This window comes from Lissotriton helveticus, chromosome 4_1 (assembly GCF_964261635.1).
Source record: "Lissotriton helveticus chromosome 4_1, aLisHel1.1, whole genome shotgun sequence".
In the NCBI taxonomy this organism is placed as follows: domain Eukaryota; kingdom Metazoa; phylum Chordata; class Amphibia; order Caudata; family Salamandridae; genus Lissotriton; species Lissotriton helveticus.
This window is the reverse complement of record NC_136063.1, coordinates 1346421816-1346446019: the sequence shown is the minus strand read 5'-3', so window position 1 is coordinate 1346446019 and position 24204 is coordinate 1346421816. Positions and strand designations below refer to the sequence as shown.

The 24204-nt window shown below is 44.4% G+C and overlaps 1 protein-coding gene across 1 annotated transcript in view; it reads left to right on the top strand.

The window, feature by feature from the left end:
* LOC144829104 (cadherin-9-like) overlaps positions 1-24204 on the top strand; it is an 836522-nt gene that overhangs the window by 678272 nt on the left and 134046 nt on the right. The window contains exon 7 of the mRNA XM_078687908.1: positions 10944-11197. Coding sequence (XP_078544034.1) covers positions 10944-11197 — 254 coding nt within the window. The remainder of the gene's footprint in view (positions 1-10943; positions 11198-24204) is intronic.

Genomic DNA, 24204 nt, shown 5'->3' with positions numbered 1-24204 from the left:
AAGCCTCGTATTGCCCTTGCCAAATTATCACTGGACTGGTATGACGGGGGCATAAGCCTCCCGAACATGCAATTGTACTACTGGGCATTGCATCTGTCCTTCATCAATCACTGTACCTATGCGCAGCCAGGCAACCCGGGATACAATATGGATAGGTGGCTCCTTTCCGGGAGGACCTTCAGCAGCGCTCACTACTCTAGACCCCGGCGCTATCCCCTAACGGGGCCCACTAAACATTCGGTGCACGTCTGGCACACGGCTACCTCCCGTCTGGGTTGGCAACGGAATCCTTCTGGCGCGAGGTCCACAATATTATCAATATTGTCCTGTCAGTGCAACTCCGAGTGGAAGCCCGCAGGTGTCTCCTGAATATTTGGGAGCAGACTGCTTTGAATGTTTGTCAGACGCAGTGGGTAACGCTGGGGTTAATGCTGCCCAAGAGGAATATACCCCAGCGGTGGGGCTCTTTGAACACGCCCACGGCTCAGGATTGGGAGAGGGACTTGGATTGAGCTATGTTTCGAGAAAAGACTGTGTTTGTAACACGAGGGTGCCCTAAGAAATGGCCTTGGGTGTGGGGCCCTTGGAACTCCCACCGGGGTGAAGCATGTCAGCCTCCCCTTGCCCCTGTGGTGGACGACCCCTCGACTCCTTAAACGTTCCACTGGTGTTTTTAAACATTTCTGTGAATTCTCTCGCTGTACCGATGATGCAGACTGTGATACCCCATTTGATTTGTGATGCTCTGCTGATGTTTGTTTGTTATTTTTCAATAAAAATTGTTTAGAAAAAAAGAAATTGCAGCTTTAAAACTGCACAGACAGGCTAAAGTAGTAGGAATGCATACATGTTTTGCACTGTCACTTAATTGGTGGCACAATGTGTGCCACATTCCACGAGTGACATTTAACTTACAGGCCTTAGGTACCATATACTAGGGACAGGATTACAAATAGGAGAATAGCCAATTTCAGCATGATTTTGGGGCCAGAGCACTTGCACCACAGCATTGTTAGCAGAGTCCCAGTCCACAGAGCAAAAAAACAACAGCATCAGTCCAAAAAATGGGGATGATCATGTAAAAGAGGCATTGTCCCATAGTTATATTCACTTAAGTTTCCAGAGCACTTGGTGCGGAGCAACCCAATTTTGCTCTGTAGATTCAGTAATCCGGGTTTCTGCATTGGACTGTTATCTCATAAGCACCCATGCAAAGCAAATAAAGAAAAAATAACGTTGGGGATAAAAACCCAAAGCAGTGGGTTTTACTGAAAAACATGTGATCCTAATTCAGCCGTTAAGTTTAATTAATGGCTTTATTGGAATCTACTTACAACTTGTAAGTAGTGGCTAATCTTTGAGAATCAAGCTAGTTGCGTTAAGCAGCAATACATCTCACAGTGATCACATTTTCTTCAGGTAGATAACACTGTTGGTAAAACTGAACCTTTTCGGTAAATGGTTATAGATGCATAAATCAGTCTGTTCTCTTCATCCATAAGGCACTGTTAGATCTGGGGGTCTCTAGTTGGCAGAGGTAGGTACTAATGTCCAAATAGGGACCCTTGCTTCTAGTCAGGGTAAGGGGGATACACTCTTTAGATAACCCCTGCTCTCCCCCTTAGTAGCTTGGCACGAGCATACAGGCTTATCAAAGGCAATATGTAAAGTATTTGTACCAACACTCACAGTAACACAGTGAAAACACCACAAATGGACTCCACACCAGTTTAGAAAAATAAAGTTATTTAATCTAAACTACACAAGACCAAAACGACACAAATCCAACATACACAGTTCAAGAATATGATTTTAAAAGAGTTCTAGTGTTTGCGTCAAAATAATCCACAGTTGTGTCACGTTTAGCCCAAAGTACCTGTAGATGCTATAAAAGTTTCAAATGGAAGTTGCAGCACTGAAAAACAAGTCATGCGTCCTGAGACCCTGGGGAGGAGATGCGACAGCCCCGCTGGACGCAGCGGGCATGTTGCGACGAATCCGGTCTGTATGGGGAGGGAGGCGATACCTTGTATGGATTCCGGTGCACAGGTTTGGTAGGAAGCGTCTCGCACAGGCATGATTCGCCGATCTTCGGGACAGCGACGATCTCAGGTGCAGCGGCGATGCGCAGCGTCGGTCTTTTCCTCTTGCGGCCTCTCGATGTGATGGCTCTGCGACGATGTTCGCAGCCACGTGACGCGGTCCACAAACAAGCGGTGCGGCTATCTCACCCAGCGACGACAGGCTCTGCGACAATGTTCGCAGCGACAGTAATCTTCCCACAACGGAGCGATGCGTTCCTTAAGTGAAAGAAGCATCGGTTCTTGCAGCGGCAACAGGCACTGTGATGATCTCGATCTTCGCGCCAGCGGGAATTTCCTTGCACTGTCGGGGATGCGATCTGCAAGCGCGCGATGTGTGAACATTTGCAGATTGTCTTAGTTTCTCCTTGTCCAGCTTCCCAAACAGCAGGCACAACTTCCAGAGGCACCACAACTGGGTCAAGCACTCTAGGTAGGACAGAACTCATACAGCAGAGTCCAGGGGGAAGCGGGGGTGAAGTCATTTTGTTCCTGAGACTTCTTAACAGGAGGCCACCTCTCCTCAGGCCCTTGGAGATCTCTTCAAGCAAGGGGACTCAGCAACAGCAATGTCCTTCCCCTCTCCTTGGCAGCAAAGCAACTGCAGGTCAGCCCACAAGTACACAGCAGGACAGTCCTTCCTCTTCAGTCTTCCAGCTTTCTCCTTGGCAGAGTTTCCTTCTTGATTCCTGGATGATCTAATCTTCTGTAGTCTGGGTAGCCCTTTTTATACCAGTCTTTCCTTTGTTCTCTAGAGGCAGAGAGGCCTTGGTTTGGTCAGAACCAGTTCAAGTCAGTTCTTGAGCACTTTGTTTTTTCGTCTTCTCCTCTCCTTTCAGAGAGAGGGGCAGGGTCGTCACCCGCCCAGCAGGAGGTGGAGCCAGCATTGTGGAAGGCAGGCACAGCCCTATTCATTCCCAGGTGCTATCCCCTCCCACCACTCAAGATGCAGATGCACTCATTCAGCCTAGGGCTGACTCATCCACCCTCCTGGGGGAGCCCCTGTCACTCACAACCCAGACAGTCAATTCACAAACAGGCCAAGGCACACAGAAAGGTTAGACAAGAGAACAGCCACTTTCTAAAAGTGCTGTTCTCAAACACAGGATTTAAAAAACAAACATCCTTCCTAAAAGATGTGTTATTAAATTCTCAGTTCAGGGATATCAGACTTTAAGTTTCCATCTTGCTCCTATGGGAAGATATGCAGGTAAACATTATACTCAGCATTTCCCATTACAGCCTATGGGCAAGATAGCCCTCTCAATAGTGAAAAACGAAAATGGCTGTAATTCACTACCAGCTGTGTTTTTTGCAATTTTCACCCCGAGTGGGCTGGGTATGCTTAGACATGAGTCCCAGGCTCTCCACACCACTGGAGTCAAGCTATCCAGGCTGATGAAGGCTGATAGCCAGAAACCGGTCCTTGGGTGCTTGATTCCGGTCTGGGAAAGACATGGCTTGGTAATTCGGACTGGACTGTTCCCATGAGGCACAGGGTCAGAGCTGATTTGCATATAGCCAGTGTCTAACCCAGGGTGGTGTGGAGTGCAAAAAAATGATGGATTTAGGCCCAGATCCTTGTACTGGGGTGAATGTATGACATTGTTCTACATTCTGTCCGTCAATTGTGTTTTTTGCAATTTTCACCCCGAGTGGGCTGGGTATGCTCAGACGTGAGTCCCAGGCTCTCCACACCACTGGAGTCAAGCTATCCAGGCTGATGAAGGCTGATAGCCAGAAACCGGTCCTTGGGTGCTTGATTCCGGTCTGGCAAAGACATGGCTTGGTAGTTCGGACTGGACTGTTCCCATGAGGCACAGGGTCAGAGCTGATTTGCATATAGCCAGTGTCTAACCCAGGGTGGTGTGGAGTGCAAAAAAACGATGGATTTAGGCCCAGATCCTTGTACTGGGGTGAATGTATGACATTGTTCTACATTCTGTCCATCAACTGTGTTTTTTGCGTAATTCACTACCAGAGCATGTCACACACCAGTACATGCTCTACCTTTCATATTCACTGCACCTGCCCAGGGGGTACCTAGGGCCTTCTATAGGGATGTCCAATGTGTACAGAAAGGGATGGGTTAGGCCTGGCCAGTGTGGACACTGGCCAGGTCAGCATGGCAGTTAGCAAATGCCCACAGGCACTCCGGTGGCAGACCAGAGACACCATTTTAGAGCTACTTGTGTGGGTGGCACAACCAGTGCTGCAGGCCCTCTAGTAACATTTGAATCACATGCCCTGGCACACTCAGTGCTCTTTACTCGGGACTTCCTTTTAATGCAAATATGCCAATCATGGATAACCAATCACAATAACAATTTATACATAGAGCATATGCACTTTAGCACTGATCAGCAGTGGTAAAGTGCATAGGGTCCTATTGCCAACAACCACGGGTCAGGAAAAACAAGGGAGGAAGAAGCAAAAGGTTTAGGGATAACCCTGCAAAAACGGCCATTTCCAACAGGCACCTACAATGAATAATTCAGGTACTGACCTCCACTTACGAGCCCTTGCTTCTATAAGTGGATGAATTGCTAAAGACATTTCGGAACACCACCCACGTGATGTCTTTGCCTTTATGAAAACCCATGTCCACCAAAGAGCAGGTGACAGACTCCTCCTGGCTGTATACTCCTATTTATTCTGTCAATCGTGCTCCAGATATTTTCTTTACTATAAACTATAAATAGAGTGACAATTCAGTTATCTGTATGCGCTAGATATGTAGCCAGGTTAATGTGTTCAGAAGTTCTTTCCACTTGATATCAGCTTCTTTCATATCTCCTCCCTGTGGAGAGTGAATAGTGCATAATGTTTTAATAGGGTTCAATCCTGCAAAAGCTACCTTTTCAATAATTATTTAAATGTGTGAGTGTGCTGAGCCATACCTATCTTTGTGCAGTGCTCTCTTCTAATTGAATATGCAAACCCTTTAAGACTAAAGATTAACCACTGCGCTTCCAGGATCAACAGAATAGTCCCATGTTATTGTAGACTTTAGACACAAAGGGCAAAGTCACATGGTTTTGCTATAGCATACTCTTGTAGTATGCTGGCTTACTCTTTAACTGCATGAGTTAGCTTGGAGTACCTATGGCTTACGCTAGAAACTCATTAGTAAGACAGATAACTAAAACAGAAAGTCATACTCATAGCACAATCCTTGTGAGTCAAGCCCAAAGACTGAGAAAGTCTAACTGTATGCAGTAGTAAAACTGACTACAAAGAGATTTATCTTTTTCCAGTTGTATTAGTGACCCAGGCTTCCCACAAATCCCTTGGTCCATTATTAACGTAATTTGAACCTGTCTGAGCCACTCACTTTCATTCCTTTTACTTAACATTAAACCCCTTTCTGGGAAGACATAAATAATTTTGTAAAGGAAGTGGAGACATTGTCCAAGAAGGCTGGGAATGATCATTTGTATCCCCTGAACACTGCCACATAGAGGTCAAAAGCAAACAATTTCCCAGAAAAAACATTACAAAAGAGCCTATTGCCTGATGTTACCTTATACTTGCACTATTATGAAGTGCCCAAGTTAAATCTATCCCTATCAGACATTTAGAGAAAGAGCCATGGATGTACCTTCGTATTTAACAAGGATATTTGGATTTAATTGTGCCATCCACATTTGAACTTATGTATGCCTTGTTTGAATTCAAACACATGGTCATGTGTCCTGACATACATGACAAGAAAAATTCCTTTTTCCTGGACCACCTGAAGTCTTTCTATCAGATGTTTAGTAATTCTGAAGGCAAAAAAATGTGATGTAGTCTGCTTTACGGTTGACCAATGCTTCAACTGTGGGGGCCTTACGCCTGCTGGTTGCAGACATATGACTTTCCTAATGTGAAACATTTGATGAAAAAGTGCTTTATTGCTGACATTACCAGCTAGGGTTTAACAGTTTGAGCTTGTCTAGCATTACCCAACAATTTTCTACTTCAGAGAAGGAAGTAGCTCCAGCCTAAACAGTAAAGGAGGTTGGTTTGAAATAGCAGAATTAGATATACAACGGCTTGTACCTAATAATATGACCTTTATTTTTTCATATTCGTAAGTAATCATTTCTTATGCTTCCACTTTTTCTGAAGCATAGGTTAATCAATTCACAGTCCTGGTTTTAAGGTGTGCAGGCCAGTGGATCGTCTGTATTATTGTTAGGATCACTTTGCTGGCTTTGCAGCTGTAGATTTATTTGTAGTAGATAGTTTGTCAACCATAGTTTGTAAACGAGTAGATAATTTGTAAACTAAATAGTTTGTAACTGCCTTCAGTTTGTAAACCATTCACTAAATTATAAAGGTTTCTATTTTATTAGAAATTACATATCCTGGCTTTCTGGGGTTCAATCCCGAAGAACTCTTACATATATTGTAGTCATATAGGGGTTTTCTCTAATCTCAAAGGCTTTTTACTCACAAAGTACCATTGACTGTTGGAAGATTTGACACATTTTACTATCAGGCCTTTTTTTTTTTACTAAGATCTACTGCAATCCGATAGATTACAGAGTCATTGGAGTGATGCAAAAAAAAAAAACACGGAAAATTCATTTTGCAGCATTTGGTGAAGTTGAAATGGTTCAATTCCCTAGTTTCAATTCATTATAATTAAATGGATTCACATAATCAAAGTAATTTTATTTGTGGTCAGCAAATCCTGATACCTCATTGCTTGATTGATTCTATTTGTGATAAGAAGTTGGGCCTCATAACAAGTGAAATGTACAGCTTTACCAAATCATTAAATATACTCCAATAAGAAATCGGTAGAAGATTTCATGGATGTGGCCATTAAGAAGGGGAGGAAAGGGTGTCCCAGCATCATGACTACTACAAGGAAAGGTTCAGAAAAAAACAGGAATTGATGGGGACCCTAGTAGCATGGGTGTCGTTGAGGATTAAGTGCATCATGATTTTCCATATTCTGACAGACACAAACGGATCAGTTGAATTAATGGACATGCCACTCTGTTGGTGGCGAATCATGCTGAGTAGGGACAAGCACTGATCATGCTGGAGTTGTAGAAGTCCAACAGAAAGTGAGCTTGGAGGTTACCACTTTGACTCTTTTCTTGTGCTGAATCCATGCCTACCAAAGGGGCTAGCCTTACTTGATCACAGTGCTAATCTCTGAGCATTCTGTACTATGAGCATTACCTGAATGTCCATTACATTTTCTAAAATCCAATGGTGGCCAGTATTTACCAGGGGTGCTCGCCGCCGCCTCTTGCTCCTGTAAGCAGGAACAGGAAGCACCCAGGCTCCTGACTCCCCTAGCCAATCACAGAGCTGCAATGCAACACTGTGATTGGTCTGAGAACCGTGGATCGGCACTCAGGCGGGTAATGGGAGCCTGGGACATGTTCTGCACCCAGGCTGTAATGCAGAGGTCTATATCAGCAAAGTAATACTGACCACCAATTAAATGTAAGCAAATAATGAATAGTTTTGGCCTACATGCTCTCTGCACATGTTGGGATTGTACAAGCACATGTGGCAACAACAGACGACTGCAGTGCTAAGTGGTGCAGGTGTTTGCTATGATTCAGTCTTGGAATTCATTTTAGAGCACTAGGACATAAATGTGGTGTCTGTTTGTGATCAGTTTGATAGATACCATTCAAAGAGTAATTGGGAGGATGACCTTGAATAAGATCTTGGCCTGGGTCGAGGAAAACAGTATATTGTCCCCTTTTCAAGCTGGTTTTCGTAAACACACAAGTACTGTCAACCAGGTTTTCCACTTCACTCTACTTCACTGGAAGGTCGTGACATTGGACAAAGGCAGCCTCTATGCTGCCTTTTTTGACCTACGTGCAGCCTTTGACCTTGTTCCCCGCTCACAGCTATGGGGAGTTTTAAAAAAACAAGGGTTATCTGAAGAAATTTTAACTTTGGTGATGAGGCTCCACGAGGCTAATTATGCCAAGATCCAGTGCGGTGGGCAGGGAAAGGTCACTACCCAATTCCCGGTTGAATGTGGTGTGCACCAAGGCTGTGCAATGGCCCCTACGCTCTTTTCTTTGTACATTAATGGAGTAGTCGACCGTATGTCATCAGTAAATACAGATGCCTCCACTTTAGCCGGCGCTAAGATTCTGATTTTAATGTTTGCGGAAGACACGCTTATTTTATCAAAAACTCCGAGTGGCTTGCAGCGTGCCCTAGTAATTTTTGAAGAGTTTTGTATTGACCGTGGTTTGGAAGTTAATGTCACCTAAACCAAACCTATGGTCTTCAATCCGCATCATATTTTTAAAGGAAAACTTTTTAAGAATGGTCAGCCACTTGAAATGGTCAAGGCTTTCACTTATTTGGGCATCCATCTGGCAAAAGATATTAAGTGGGACCAACATATAGATATAGCTGCCTAAAACACCGGCAATACGCGGGAGCTTTAAACTTGGAGCACAAAAAATCATTCACAAAACCAATTAATTCTGTTCTCCAAGTCTATGAAGCTAACGCTCTCAGTTCAGCGCTCTATGGCGCAGAATTATGGGGGTTCGAGAAACTGATGCCACTAACTATATCAGAAAACACGTTTTTTCGTAGCATCACTGGTCTTCCCCAGAGTACCCCGTTAAAGCCACTTAGATACGATCTGGGTAGGAAATCAATCGCAGATGTAGCAAAGCTGCGCCCGATTTTATATTGGCGCAGGCTTTGGACTACGCCGGAGCTCTCCCCTTATGCTGAAGGGTTCATTGATGTTACAAAATCCGATGAATTCCATAAGATCAGTTGGCTAAGGGAACTCAGAAATAGTCTGGTTGCATTGGGCATGCAAATGCTGTGGGAAAATCTTGCGACAGCTTCGTTCCCATCTAAAGGTGTTCTAAAGGAGAAGTATTGGGAGCTGGTTGCATATCGCATTTGGAGCAGTACGGACTCCACCACTATGGCGGGGGTATTTTTAGAGGCAAAGCTTACCCCCAGGTTAGAATCATACTGGGATGTTATCACTAAGCCGGGAGATAGGAATCTCTATTTCCAGCTTAGAGTTGGTTCTTTGCCTCTTAAGTCATTGACTGCTAGGTGGTCTAGCGCTAGTAGTAATATTTGCCCTGCTTGTGGGAACATCAAGGAAACTATCGCTCATCTTTTGTTTGTTTGTCCTGTATATGTAACACCTAGGCGTGTTTGGCTCACCCCAATGTGTAAATTACTGGGCACAAATAGTAGTGCTGAAGCGCTAAGACTTATATGCACCAGCACTTTGACATTCATCTCAATAGCAGTTGCTAAATATTTGGGATGGGCGTGGGTGCTAAGGCAGACCCCAAAGTTGTGATTATTGATTATCTGTTTGTCTCATGTATTATGAACATTGGGATTCGCCTAGTCTGTCCATTCAGCAAGTCTGACCAGTATTTGTTTTAATAGTCTTTCCAACTTGTCGAGATGATCTTTTACTACTTCCATTTGTATAGATTCTGTTTTTAATATAAATAATTGTATGTATGTACATAGCAAAACGGCATTTTGTATGTTTGTACACAATGAGTTTTTATTTTTTTGCTTTTATGAGTACATCTCGAATAAAGCTAATTTGACTTGACTTGATTCTGTCTTTGTGATTGCCTTGCCTTTGCAGTGCCAAGATAGTTGTACATTTTTCAAGAATGATACCTTGCTGTTGAGCTGCATTAATTAACTGTGAGAGGAATTCAAGAAGGACACTGCTACCCCTGCAAAGAGGCAGTGGAACCAATGGCCTAGGAGACCTATCCCTCACCTCTGTACACTCCCAAGCAGGGGTAGCCACTTGATCACTTTCCAGTGGCAAGTTTGAGCTTTGGTGGGAAGGCCACTGATATACTTCAGGTTTCCTCCACTCAACGGTGTAGGACAAGCTCCCCCGCTCGTTTGGCATTAGTGTAGTCTGATTTAGAAAAGCAGGCAAAATGAATGGAGGAGCTTGTATTTTGGCCAATGGCTAGAAATGTACCTATTCAGTCATGTTCACGATGATTTGGGCAGCATTGGTGGTTGCTGTAGATAGGGACTACACCAATGCAACTACCATCAGCTTTGGGCCCTTGCACCTATGTTTTTAAACATTCATTATTGGCAGCTGTAGACATGTGACAAACACTTTGATGAAGTAAATCAGAAAAATACACAAAATGCAACTGCTCCTAAAAGACAACCTGTAATCCTAGAGATACACAGCAAGGTGTAAAGACCACAGATAAAAACGAGGTCACTCAAAGTGACTCTTCAAATTCATAAGGAGACCGAGTGAATTTGAGTGAAAAGCACAGGAGGCGAGAGAAAGAGTGGAACAAAAGCACCAGAACACAGATCATAACTGATACATTGAGAGAATGAGAAGAACTAGAAGAGACAGACAAAAGGGCGTAGCAAAAGATAAAATTAAGTTAACGCAACAAGCAAGCAGGGTAAGGCTCACTAAGTAGCAAAGATGCAGAAACTCACCAAAAAGATACGAGGAAGGGCTAAGGCATTAAAAATAGATACAATATAAAAATAAAAGAGACAGTTTAAACTCTGAGATGTGAACGTTACGTGGCTTGTGTTTTGACTGAGCACAAAACGAATTGATAAATAGACAGCGATGGAAACAGACAGCTGTTGTGAACAGTTGACATTTTTACTGACTTGTTTGCGTATATACATTTATCCGAATGTGTTTTGCGTTTAGACAGTCATTTTTCCATTTACATATGGTTATCAGAAAAGTGTTTATGATGAAGCCATATGTGACGTGTAACATTAAGGTATAGCGAGAAGAGACATGTTATTGCTTCTGTAAGCAAAATGTACATTTTAAATAACGCCTAATTAAACATATTTTTCGTATTCTGCCTTCAGCAATTGGATTTTGAGAATAATATGATCATCACCTTTGAAGTGGCGGCAGCCAACACCCACCCAGACCCGCGCTTTTACCACCTGGGGCCGTTTAAAGACACTGCTATGGTCAAAGTTTACCTGCAGGACGTCGACGAACCGCCTGTGTTCACGAGACATTTCTATGTGATGGAGGTCGATGAAGATGCCAAAGAAGGCAGCATTGTTGGAAAGGTAACAGCTAAAGACCCCGACGCTGCCAAGAACCCGGTAATGTAAGTGTCATGTAGTATTTATGAAGATAACTCAGCAAAAAACAATGTACTCAAATTAACTGAAATTAAAATTGCCCACTATATACAATGTCCTCAAATTAACTGAAATTAAAAGTGTCTATTCAGTCTTAGTGCGCCCGTGCTCCTGTGAGGTATTCTGTATGGTAATAAAACAATATATTATAAACTGAGAACAGTTATATGAATCACCTGGGACTCAGATAACTGTTATCAAATTAATAGCTTCGGTGTTCCCTCCTGTCAGCCCAGCGTTTACGTATGAGGATTTCGTAAAAAAGCAGTGAGAAATGCATAATATGCAGGGAGAGAGGCCACAGTCTTTTACAGAATCGCAAATGTTCTTCCACTAATTCTAAATACGCTGACCCACAGAGATAAGTTGGTTTCTGCGATGGATACATTGACTCATCCGTGCCTGTGATGTATACATTGACTCACCCTTGGTAGCACAGTCTAAGCAGCAAAAAAGGTAGTATGTATCAAGAAGCTAGCCAAAACAAAAATCAATTCATATAAATAATTTAAAGGCACAAACAAAGTAGGTTAAAATGAAAGTATTTAATAGAATAAAATACATCATATAGTAGAGAACGTTGTATAACATTGCGTTAAAAGTACCAAAAGACACTAGTGACTTAAGTTACAAAAGAATACCCAACCCAACGTGCAGTTTGACTCAAATCAGGTGGATGAAACATGCTATCTCCTCCACAGAATCTGCATCAAATTGCAGTGGAAGTCATGCTAATTGGCAGATGTTTGTTGCGGCTTTGCAGCTTCAGCTAAAAACATCAGGCGTGATTTCTTCTTCTAGATTTCCTTGGTAGGATAAACAAAGAGCGAAGACTAGTCCATGTTACAAGGACTTTCGTCTCAACGAAACACAGCGTGTTAAAGATCAGGTGAAGTGGTAAAAAATGCTGGGTCAAGCCACAGACTACCTTCCATTGAAGTGAGTTCACATAGGGATTCAGTTAACTTAACGACGTTAGGCTCTGAGTGAAGATGAGGTAACGTCTGCAACTAGGTGCAGGTACCACTCGCTAAGTAGGTTAAACAGGTTGATTCATTTGGGTGGCTGAAATGAGTCTTTTGTGAATTAAAAAACTATTTAGGGTTAAGATGCACCATATCCAAAATTATACACAAAAATGATGTATGGATATGATGCACATAGATCCAAATGAAAATGATGGGTTAGTTCAGGACTAGTCTCAATGAACGCCACACCCTTCATTCAGTCTCAGTGAATTGCAGCTCCCTCTTATTCAGCTCTTCACAGACTCCCAATATCGAGACCTCTCATTTGTAGCACCACCCCCAGTGCAAGAGATCCAAATGACCCTGTGGGTCCCAGGTAGGAACTTCCTAGTTTGGGAGAAAGGTGCATGAACAACAAGTTCAAATAAGAGACAAAACTCCACATATGTCTTGGGAAGCCAGGCATTTTTTTTTTCTTCAGGATCACAGGTTAATTTTTCTTTTTTGCAGGTCCAATCAGGCACTCTCCCATGAGTCTTTAAATAGGAGATCTAACTTATCATTAACATTCCTAAACCAGCTCCTAAATGAAACCCTGCACTTACTACTCCTACATTTGTATCAGTATGGAATGTTTGACTCAGGGAATTAATTTAGGGGTACAAAATATTCCTCAAAGACCTATAGATTAAATCAACCTATAGGCATCCCTTTTCGGCTGTGTGGAGTTTCATCTTCTAACTAGTCCGTCCATATTCAGTTCAGCAATATGAATAAAGGTGCATGCACAGTCATCCTTGTTCCTTGGGCACCTCCCATTTTTTGCTGACTGGTATTGGTGGTAACTGACTCTGACTGTCCCTGGGTTCTGCTTAACCACTCCCAGGGCCAGTGCTATGCTGAAAAGACAATTAGAATGCCTACGTACACTATGGGTTGTGGTACCCCTATGATTGGCATCATCTTCCCTATAAGGCCAGAGTGGATAATAGGGCAGGGGGATCAAGACTACCTTTAAGTCTCTAGTATATAAGAGGGCATGGCAGTTTAGAGATTAGCAGCCCTTTAAAGTGTAGCACTGCGGAGGCCTGAGGTTGGTTTAAAAGCAGCCCTGTTTTGTAGACCTGCATTTAAATTGCTAATTGTGCCCAAGCTCGACTTTGGTGTTTGAGACACTTAAAAATCAATACAATGCAATGTGTTGGCATATTAGGTGCCCCCAGGGTCTCCCCTAGGTGTCCCAGTGGTGGGAGATCAGGTTCTATAAGGAGGACCCTTATAAAATAAATTTTATATGACTTGGGTTAGTGAAATTGCACAATTCACTCCGCACATTGTAGTAAAGTGCTTCCCAAAATCAACATGTATGCTACGAGCACTGTGGAGTTTGGATCTGCAATATTTTTACATAATCTTAACCTCCAATGTCTCCCATAGGTATCTCAGGGGTGTGGTGTCTTGTAGATATAAGCAGGGTCCTCATATAGTATGTTTGATAAGCCCTGACGTTGGAAAATGTTCCAAGTCTTTTTCCCCATTCCAAATCGCCAGCCATACAGGTTAACATGGCAAGAAGTTATTAACTAATATTTCCTGCTAGGAGAATCATAAAAATATAATTCAAGGACTTACTAGAATGGTATTGATGAAGTCAACATTATGCTATTGTTGAATTTATCCTAAAATGTACAGACAAGAAGTTATACGACTTTCTTGTCTGTAAGCCAAAATTTAGCCCTCCAGTGATCTGTCCTAATTGGATTAGCCAGGCTGCTTTGATGAGGTGATAAGTAGCCCCTCGGATTAAAAAAACATTCTGGGAGGGGAAACAGCCATTACATTGCATGTGTTACAACGCATGCAATTACAACACGGGCGTTGCAACGACCTCGTTGGTACATTGCAGTACATTACAACACAAGTCTTACATCGACTTGCTGTAGGGGGCGTACTAACATAAGGAATAGTATAATTTACTATTCCAACACCTTCCCTACTGTTGCGCACACTGGAGATGGAATAGTAACTTATACTATTCCTAAGTCCAGCTTGCCCCCTACAGCAAGTCGATGTAATAACGTGCGTTGTAATGTACTGCGATGTAACAACGCGGTTGTTACAACAACTGCGTTGTAATTGCAGGCATTGTAAATGCATGCAATGTAAAGTGTCCTATTCTTCTGGGAAGAGAGGTTTCTGCTCCATGGGAATGCCAGAGCCAGGGGAAGGGGTCATAAACAAGTTTCATTTACACCCGATCTCTTTGAGCCCAGCCAGATTGCAAGCTTAAGGAAGGGATCTGCAGATGCCAGGGAGAGAGAGGGAAGATATGGAGATGAGCCATTCCGGAGGGTTGGTGTACTTAGCTCTTACCTCTCTGCTGGGGCTTCAACCCTGTGGAATTTTGGAGAAATAGTGATTCTGAAAGACCATTTTGCCACACCTGGGAAGAAATGGTCATGCTCTGGGGTGTCATCCTCTATCTCATTGGGCAGGAGTGCTCTCCTGTCTGACCCCAGAGAACACTGAATAAGTATCTGAGTGGGGCAGTGACTCTCAGATCTGCTGCTTGAAACAAGAAGAAGAAGAAGGGTTCATAGTGAGAAGTTTGATTTGCACCAACCAGGCCCTGCACTCTGACTGACTGCGCTTACTGCACAATCTGGAACTAAAGTCCTGTGGAACTACCTTGCTTCAGAAGGACTAAAGAGTGGACTCCCTGCAAGCTACATGTTAACAGAGTTCACCTGGACCATCACCACCAAGAATCAACAGCCTGGAGTACTACCAGTGGATTTGTAAGGGTTTTATTCAAGAGGATTGTGGGAATTGAAGTCCCAAACTTTCAATGACCATCTTGGAGCGTGCAGACCCTCAGAGTAAATTTTGGACACTTTAGGACCATCAAAAGTACTCTAGGAAGAAGTTTGAAGAACTTTGGAGCAACTTTGGAAAAAAGCTCTATAAGTGGACCAACTCGACCCGTCCAGCCAAGCCTGTGACCATTAACCGCGAGCCAGCTACCATCCAGGTTTGTACCACTGAAAAGCTCCAGAGGTCTGACTTCCAGAGTTTGACTGGCAGTTGGCAGAAACCTAAGCTGGTAAAGCCTCACCGAAGCCAACCTGGAGAAGAGCAGCGAGAGACCCCTGAAGGAAATCCATAAAAGTTTCTAAGTCTGAACGTAGGAGAGGTGACCGGGACCAACCTCAAGAGTAAAGATGCCCACCTTCAACTGAGGGCCGGCCTGGATCCCTGGTTTGTCAATCCGGAGGTCTGACTTCTAAAGGTTTGACCGAGAGCTCATCGCAACACAAGCCAGCGAACCCTCACTAAATCCAGACAGGCTGAGAGCTTCGAGGGACCCCAGGAAGAAAAGCTCCAGAAAAGTTTTGAAGTCAGAAGGTAAAATCTTTGACCGAGACCCACAGAGATGGGTAGCCGCGCAGGGCTCCATCGCGGTCAGCCTGAAACTTTGACTTTGTCCTGGTCTAGTGCAATCAGATGTCCCAATAAGCGCTATGTGTTTGTATGTGCTATATAGTGCTAAATCTTTAAAAATCATATTTTGGTGTGTGGCCAAAATGGCAGCCGAGTAGGACGTGCCTGCTTGCTGCTCTGGTCCTTAGCCTAGGTCCCGACCTTTTAGCTACATATAGCAGACCCCCGACAGTGCCAGAGTTCGCCATTCTTACTAGCGCTGGTCCCTGTGGGAGCCTGTGACTAGAGGCGGACCCGACACGCAGCACAAACTCTGGAGATCGGGGCTCGCAGTTCCTACTTCATTTAGCCTGATTCCCCGGCAGTAGGTGACAAATGGAGGTTCCGGTGGTTGGCTCCTGGGCATGCCCTGCATTGGAGCGGTTTCCTCACCTGGACTGGAGGATGGGGCCCCCTATCTGAGCACGCCGGGCTCGTCGGAGCCTTGAGACCTTCCGGGAACAGAGTAACAGGCCCTGAGACTGTGGGATCAGTGGGAGAGACAGTGAAGGGGTGCAGCTTCCGCAGGTGAGCCCAACAGCAAACAGGGCCTCATCCTCCTTGGCGTTCCGTCCTGCAGCCCGCGCTGCTGTGGAGATCGGCTGGGGCCCTTGGGGGTGTGGCTGGTGGCCGAAACAGGTGCTGGGGGGGCAGCCCAAGTGGTAAGAGTGTTAATGTATATCAACAACGAGAGAGGTAGGGAAGGTCAGAGACACTCTCTTACACCCCAGTTAAGTATCAAACAACAAAAGAAGAGAGGTCCGGTCACACACAAAGCTACCAGATATTTGAGCAAGGAGATAAGTGGGTAATATTAATCACAGTCACTCCGTTTGAGTAGGAAAGCCCTCACACACCGACCTGGTCAGTGTCATGCTTCATCATCGGGCCCCACCGAAGAGACCGAGTGTCTCTTCGGTGTGCTGCGACGCCAGAAATACTGCGGAGCTGGTCGTGTGGGGAGGACGTGTTGTGGAAATAGCTAAATTAAAAGTGACTGAGGGTATCGGAAAAACTTTTAATGATAGATCCCTAAGACACGTGTAAGTGGTATATGTGTCTGAATTTAAAGGCCAAGGTTTTTAGGATTTTGATTAAATTCAGCTAAATACCACAAGTTTTAAAATCAGTCAACATGTTTCTGCCTTATCTGTGGTATATATTCACCATGGCATTCTTCAGGACTATACCCCGGCGGTATGGACACTCTAATAGTCCACCCTGACCTGGGGACGTGTAAGTGAAAAAAGAAAAGTGAAAAAAGTGCTTAAAAATTAGAAGAGCAATTGCTCATTCCAAAAAAAACCAAAAATTCAGGGGTGTACCAGCACCTGTAAGAGAAAATGACAAAGACAAACAGATATTGACATACATACGATTAGTATATGTCAGCGTAGACTTATCATAGTGCTCCTAAGATGGTGGCAAACCTTTGTGTGCACACACAATAACTGATATCTTATGCACCATCCAAGTAGCCCTTAGGGGTATTGTACATGCTAAGAGGTGGAGTGCTAAAGGTGGTTAAAAACTACTATAGTAGTGCTTGGGATAAAAACACGATGTGAATTCTCCATGAAGAGGGATCAATTTGACCAAACGGTCGGTGTCCCCTTAGGATGGTAAGTATGGAGAAAGTCTCACTTTAAAACAGGGCGCTACTAGCACCATGGGTCTCGGGAGGAGGATTGGAGCGCGCTTGGCACATCCTAGGAAGAAAGAGGAGGTACATGTCAACAGAACCCAACCAACACACAGGTACTTAGCTTATGGTCATCGTAAAAGACGTTCCGCTGGTGATCCAGACTCACGCCCTCTGCGCTCACAACCCGCTTGTCAACCTGCAAGATTCCTCTGAACTGGACCCCGACGATGGAGAGCGGGGCCGGTAAATGTGTTTAAGAGCGCTTTGCTTCAGTGTGCGCGCTCGATTCCGGGTTGGGCGTGTCCCGCCCAGGTCGAGGCCTGGAGCGCACACGCCCACTCCGGCGGGACGCGCCCAGGATCAAGACGAGGCGTGGAGTAAAGAACCTATCCCTGCGCAATGGCCAAAGGAGGTTTAGGCACGCTGGTGGTTGTCAGGGCAACCGAGGTTGCTCTTCGTTTTTCCGGGAAAGGTTCTAGGAAACAGATTTTATTAAAAAGGAATCAGATTATTTAATTTAAATGGGCGGAATACCTCACTCCATGGATATGTGTCCACTGCTTACATTCAGTTAGCAAGCACTGTCAGAGCAGAAACGGGTGTTCCATCACTCTAGAGATCAAGGCACCGCTTACAATAAGGATGTAAATAGATAGTGTCAGAGCAGGAGTGCACACACTGTCAGATCACTACAGTTGGATTTGGACCTACAAGGGACATGAGTAAACAATTGCACATAGTGTAGAAACCACCTGGTGTTTGGTATTTAGGCGATATGTTTCAGATTGCTTATGTGTCACGTTAATAGCTCTCCTTTCAGACGCGTGAAGTTTTTGGGTTCATGATAGGACTGAGTTCCACGGGACATCGTCGTTAAGGCCATTGATATTTGTCCCCAAGCGGTGTACCCAGCGCTGTTCTTTTTCGAACAGTCTATTTTGTACGTTTCTTGTGCCATCCAGAACTTCAATAACAGTCCACCTTATGTCATTGGTGGTATGATTCTTGTCTAGGAAATGGCGACTCAATTTCGTTGTTATTTTCTTGCACCTTATGTTACTCCGGTGCTCACAGATCCGTTGTTTCACTTTTCTGGTGGTCATACCTACGTAACGGAGGTGGCAAGGACACGTGATCAAATAGATCACGTTGATTGAGTTGCAATTGGTATGTTCACGTAGGGTCCACACTTTCCCTTCTTCCAGTGTCAGAGTTTTGGTAGCTTGTGTCAAGTGACAGACACTGCAGTCCGAGCAGGGATAGTGCCCGGTGATTTTAGGGAGACCCCATGATGTTGTCACTGACGGTGTCGTGTTTTGTGGTTTCTCTTTTGGGCGGGTATGGACCAGCGCATCTCTTAGACTGCGCCCCTTTTTGAATGAAAAAAGGGGTTTATCCCAGTCCTTTTTGACGGTACTCACAATATTCCAATGTTTGTTTATGCTCTTTTTCATGATGTTTGAGAGACTGCTGTAGGTGGTAACACAGGTGAGTGGGATCTGTTCTGGATTGTTTGTCCAACTGTAGTGATCTGACAGTGTGTGCACTCCTGCTCTGACACTATCTATTTACATCCTTATTGTAAGCGGTGCCTTGATCTCTAGAGTGATGGAACACCCGTTTCTGCTCTGACATTGCTTGCTAACTGAATGTAAGCAGTGGACACATATCCATGGAGTGAGGTATTCCGCCCATTTAAATTAAATAATCTGATTCCTTTTTAATAAAATCTGTTTCCTAGAACCTTTCCCGGAAAAACGAAGAGCAACCTCGGTTGCCCTGACAACCACCAGCGTGCCTAAACCTCCTTTGGCCATTGCGCAGGGATAGGTTCTTTACTCCACGACTCGTCTTGATCCTGGGCGCGTCCCGCCGGAGTGGGCGTGTGCGCTCCAGGCCTCGACCTGGGCGGGACACGCCCAACCCGGAATCGAGCGCGCACACTGAAGCAAAGCGCTCTTAAACACATTTACCAGCCCCGCTCTCCATCGTCGGGGTCCGGTTCAGAGGAATCTTGCAGGTTGACAAGCGGGTTGTGAGCGCAGAGGGCGTGAGTCTGGATCACCAGCGGAACGTCTTTTACGATGACCATAAGCTAAGTACCTGTGTGTTGGTTGGGTTCTGTTGACATGTACCTCCTCTTTCTTCCTAGGATGTGCCAAGCGCGCTCCAATCCTCCTCCCGAGACCCATGGTGCTAGTAGCGCCCTGTTTTAAAGTGAGACTTTCTCCATACTTACCATCCTAAGGGGACACCGACCATTTGGTCAAATTGATCCCTCTTCATGGAGAATTCACATCGTGTTTTTATCCCAAGCACTACTATAGTAGTTTTTAACCACCTTTAGCACTCCACCTCTTAGCATGTACAATACCCCTAAGGGCTACTTGGATGGTGCATAAGATATCAGTTATTGTGTGTGCACACAAAGGTTTGCCACCATCTTAGGAGCACTATGATAAGTCTACGCTGACATATACTAATCGTATGTATGTCAATATCTGTTTGTCTTTGTCATTTTCTCTTACAGGTGCTTGTACACCCCTGAATTTTTGGTTTTTTTTGGAATGAGCAATTGCTCTTCTAATTTTTAAGCACTTTTTTCACTTTTCTTTTTTCACTTACACGTCCCCAGGTCAGGGTGGACTATTAGAGTGTCCATACCGCCGGGGTATAGTCCTGAAGAATGCCATGGTGAATATATACCACAGATAAGGCAGAAACATGTTGACTGATTTTAAAACTTGTGGCATTTAGCTGAATTTAATCAAAATCCTAAAAACCTTGGCCTTTAAATTCAGACACATATACCACTTACACGTGTCTTAGGGATCTATCATTAAAAGTTTTTCCGATACCCTCAGTCACTTTTAATTTAGCTATTTCCACAACACGTCCTCCCCACACGACCAGCTCCGCAGTATTTCTGGCGTCGCAGCACACCGAAGAGACACTCGGTCTCTTCGGTGGGGCCCGATGATGAAGCATGACACTGACCAGGTCGGTGTGTGAGGGCTTTCCTACTCAAACGGAGTGACTGTGATTAATATTACCCACTTATCTCCTTGCTCAAATATCTGGTAGCTTTGTGTGTGACCGGACCTCTCTTCTTTTGTTGTTTGATACTTAACTGGGGTGTAAGAGAGTGTCTCTGACCTTCCCTACCTCTCTCGTTGTTGATATATATCATAGCAGCGCACAGCTGTGAGAGCACGTTTTTATTTCGAGCAAGTCAATAATAATAATTGCTTGTTCTTTTAAGACCAAAATCTCACTATGGCGAACCTGGGTCAAACATACTCTGAGGCGGAAATCGAGGAGCTGATGTCAGATGCAGCAATCTTTGCTGACCCACACATATCACAAGCGATTGCCAACACTGCTGAATGGGACAATCTGTCAGAGAAAAAGAAAGAGCACATACGTACTGTCCTTCATGGCACAATACTGAAGGGCTATCTAACGACAAACACAGCCCCGAAAGGCCTTTTGGTGGCAAATGCCCCACGTATCTTTCTGAACGATGCGGCATTCCGGAAGGACTGGGCCTCAATCGCCTGGCATTGCACACGCGATTGGATGGTCTTAATAATTAAGACAGCACTGAGACTCTCGGAATCCCTTATGGTGGAGATTAGAGAAACAGAGTCTCATTTTAAAGCCACTATCACCGGCTACAAAAGACGACTAGATGAACTCAACAAGGAGTTGAATGAATACAAAGACAACCTAATGCAATCAAAGGTGACGAAACTTCAAAAAGACCAGAAAAAGTTTGAGTTCGAGAAAGTATATCCCTACTCTGCAGCCTCATTCACTCCACCAGCACGCAATACCAATAACTCAGACTACTCAGATGATGACTCATCTAATAGCAGTGGTTCTAGTAACAACTCTAACAAACAAACGAAAAGAAGAGGGAACCGTGGCAACAGAACAAACAGAAGCGGACATGGAAATCAAGGAAACCAGCAACAGTGGTATCCCCCACAAATGGGGATGGGCCCAAACCCCTATGCTTTCCAACAGCCACCCTTTCCTTTTATGGGCTGGAACCCGGGCTTCATGCCCCCGGGGAATTTCCAACAGCAGTACCGACAGCCTTTTTTAGAGAGCGGCCGGAGAGGCCGAGGCAAGAGGAGAGGGAACACCAGAGTAACCTGGCAGGAAGACGACTCAGTAGCGAACCACACCCGGAGCAACCAGCAACCGGGCCCGAGCGGAGTTTGAGTCTAGTGACCAACCTATCCACCAGAATACTAACGCCGGTGGAGATCCAAATTTTGGAAAAGGGGCTAGGTTTTGTCCCTACAGCCAAACCAGATAAGTTCAAATTGCATTGTGAACTGGCAGGGTTTTTTCGTAAACTGAAACTAAAAGCGTTTTTTGATGGAAAAACAGACCCAATGGAATCCGTCAGAAAAGGTGACACGGGCTTAAGACCAAGCTCCACTTTCATCCCACCTTCACACACAATACCAGCGGCTATAACTGCTTTTGAGCAAGCCGTATTTAAAGACCTAGAAGATTGCCAAAACCCGAGAACATTCGGGAATTTCAGCACTGCCGAATTTGAGGCATTGCAACAACTAAAAAACGACACCTCCATAACCATAAAGCCTGCGGACAAAGGCGGAGGGATCATTATCCAAGATACAACTGACTATGAGATCACTTGTGAAAACCTACTCAGTGATGTTAGAAATTACACACCACTGGCATTGGACCCAACCCCTGACCTCACAAAAAGGATCAGCTCTCTGGTACAACAAGCAGAGGATCAAAACCATATATCAAAGAACGAAGCAGCATTTTTGAAAAATACGAGTAGCATTACACCCTACTTCTATACTTTACCGAAAATGCATAAGAACAAACTACCCCCACCAGGACGCCCAATCGTCTCTGGAATTGGGTCGCTTCTAGAGCCGCTATCACAATTTTGTGATCACTTTCTGAAACCACTAGTACAGTCTACACCTACCTATCTGAAGGACACAAAAAGCCTGTTACGTCTGCTGACAGAGATCACATTCCCTGAAAACTCTATCACCCTTGTAACATTAGATGTGGAAAGCCTCTATACTAGCATTCCGCAGAATGACACAATCGAGGTCCTCAAAAAGGTCCTTGATTCGACTAATTGGGAATTCCAGACACCGAAAAAGTTCATTATTGATTGTGCGACCATAGCACTGAAAGAGAACTTTTTTTCATTCAAAAACCAACTGTATTTACAATGCTCTGGGACATCCATGGGCAGCACCTTCGAGCCGAGCGTAGCGGGGTTGTATGTGGCAGATTTTGAGGCCAAACATATCCTCCCACCAAATGCCACCTTCTTTTCGTCAATGCTTTTGTGGAAACGCTACATTGACAACATTCTGATCATTTGGAATGGTAGTGAAAATGACTTGAAAGATTTCCTTTCATGGATCAACACCCTGGACCCCAATCTAAGATTCACCAATACCATAAGCAGAAGAGAAATTGTGTTCTTAGATGTAGTCATCTCAATCAGTGGTACGACACTGGCCACAAAAACCCACAACAAACCGACTGCAAAGAACAATCTGCTGGAATTTAACAGCTTCCACCCACGTCCGTTGAAGGAAAATCTCCCTTACGGGCAATATCTCAGGCTACGAAGGAACTGTAGCCTGACCGCAGATTTCAAAGACCAATCAGCCAATCTAACGGAAAAACTAAAAAATAGAGGCTATCCAACTTCCACCTTGAACAAAGGTTTTAAAAGGGCGAGAAACCAGCCAAGGGAGTCTCTCCTTGAAGAAAGGACAAACAATCCAGAACAGATCCCACTCACCTGTGTTACCACCTACAGCAGTCTCTCAAACATCATGAAAAAGAGCATAAACAAACATTGGAATATTGTGAATACCGTCAAAAAGGACTGGGATAAACCCCTTTTTTCATTCAAAAAGGGGCGCAGTCTAAGAGATGCGCTGGTCCATACCCGCCCAAAAGAGAAACCACAAAACACGACACCGTCAGTGACAACATCATGGGGTCTCCCTAAAATCACCGGGCACTATCCCTGCTCGGACTGCAGTGTCTGTCACTTGACACAAGCTACCAAAACTCTGACACTGGAAGAAGGGAAAGTGTGGACCCTACGTGAACATACCAATTGCAACTCAATCAACGTGATCTATTTGATCACGTGTCCTTGCCACCTCCGTTACGTAGGTATGACCACCAGAAAAATGAAACAACGGATCTGTGAGCACCGGAGTAACATAAGGTGCAAGAAAATAACAACGAAATTGAGTCGCCATTTCCTAGACAAGAATCATACCACCAATGACATAAGGTGGACTGTTATTGAAGTTCTGGATGGCACAAGAAACGTACAAAATAGACTGTTCGAAAAAGAACAGCGCTGGGTACACCGCTTGGGGACAAATATCAATGGCCTTAACGACGATGTCCCGTGGAACTCAGTCCTATCATGAACCCAAAAACTTCACGCGTCTGAAAGGAGAGCTATTAACGTGACACATAAGCAATCTGAAACATATCGCCTAAATACCAAACACCAGGTGGTTTCTACACTATGTGCAATTGTTTACTCATGTCCCTTGTAGGTCCAAATCCAACTGTAGTGATCTGACAGTGTGTGCACTCCTGCTCTGACACTATCTATTTACATCCTTATTGTAAGCGGTGCCTTGATCTCTAGAGTGATGGAACAACCGTTTCTGCTCTGACATTGCTTGCTAACTGAATGTAAGCAGTGGACACATATCCATGGAGTGAGGTATTCCGCCCATTTAAATTAAATAATCTGATTCCTTTTTAATAAAATCTGTTTCCTAGAACCTTTCCCGGAAAAACGAAGAGCAACCTCGGTTGCCCTGAC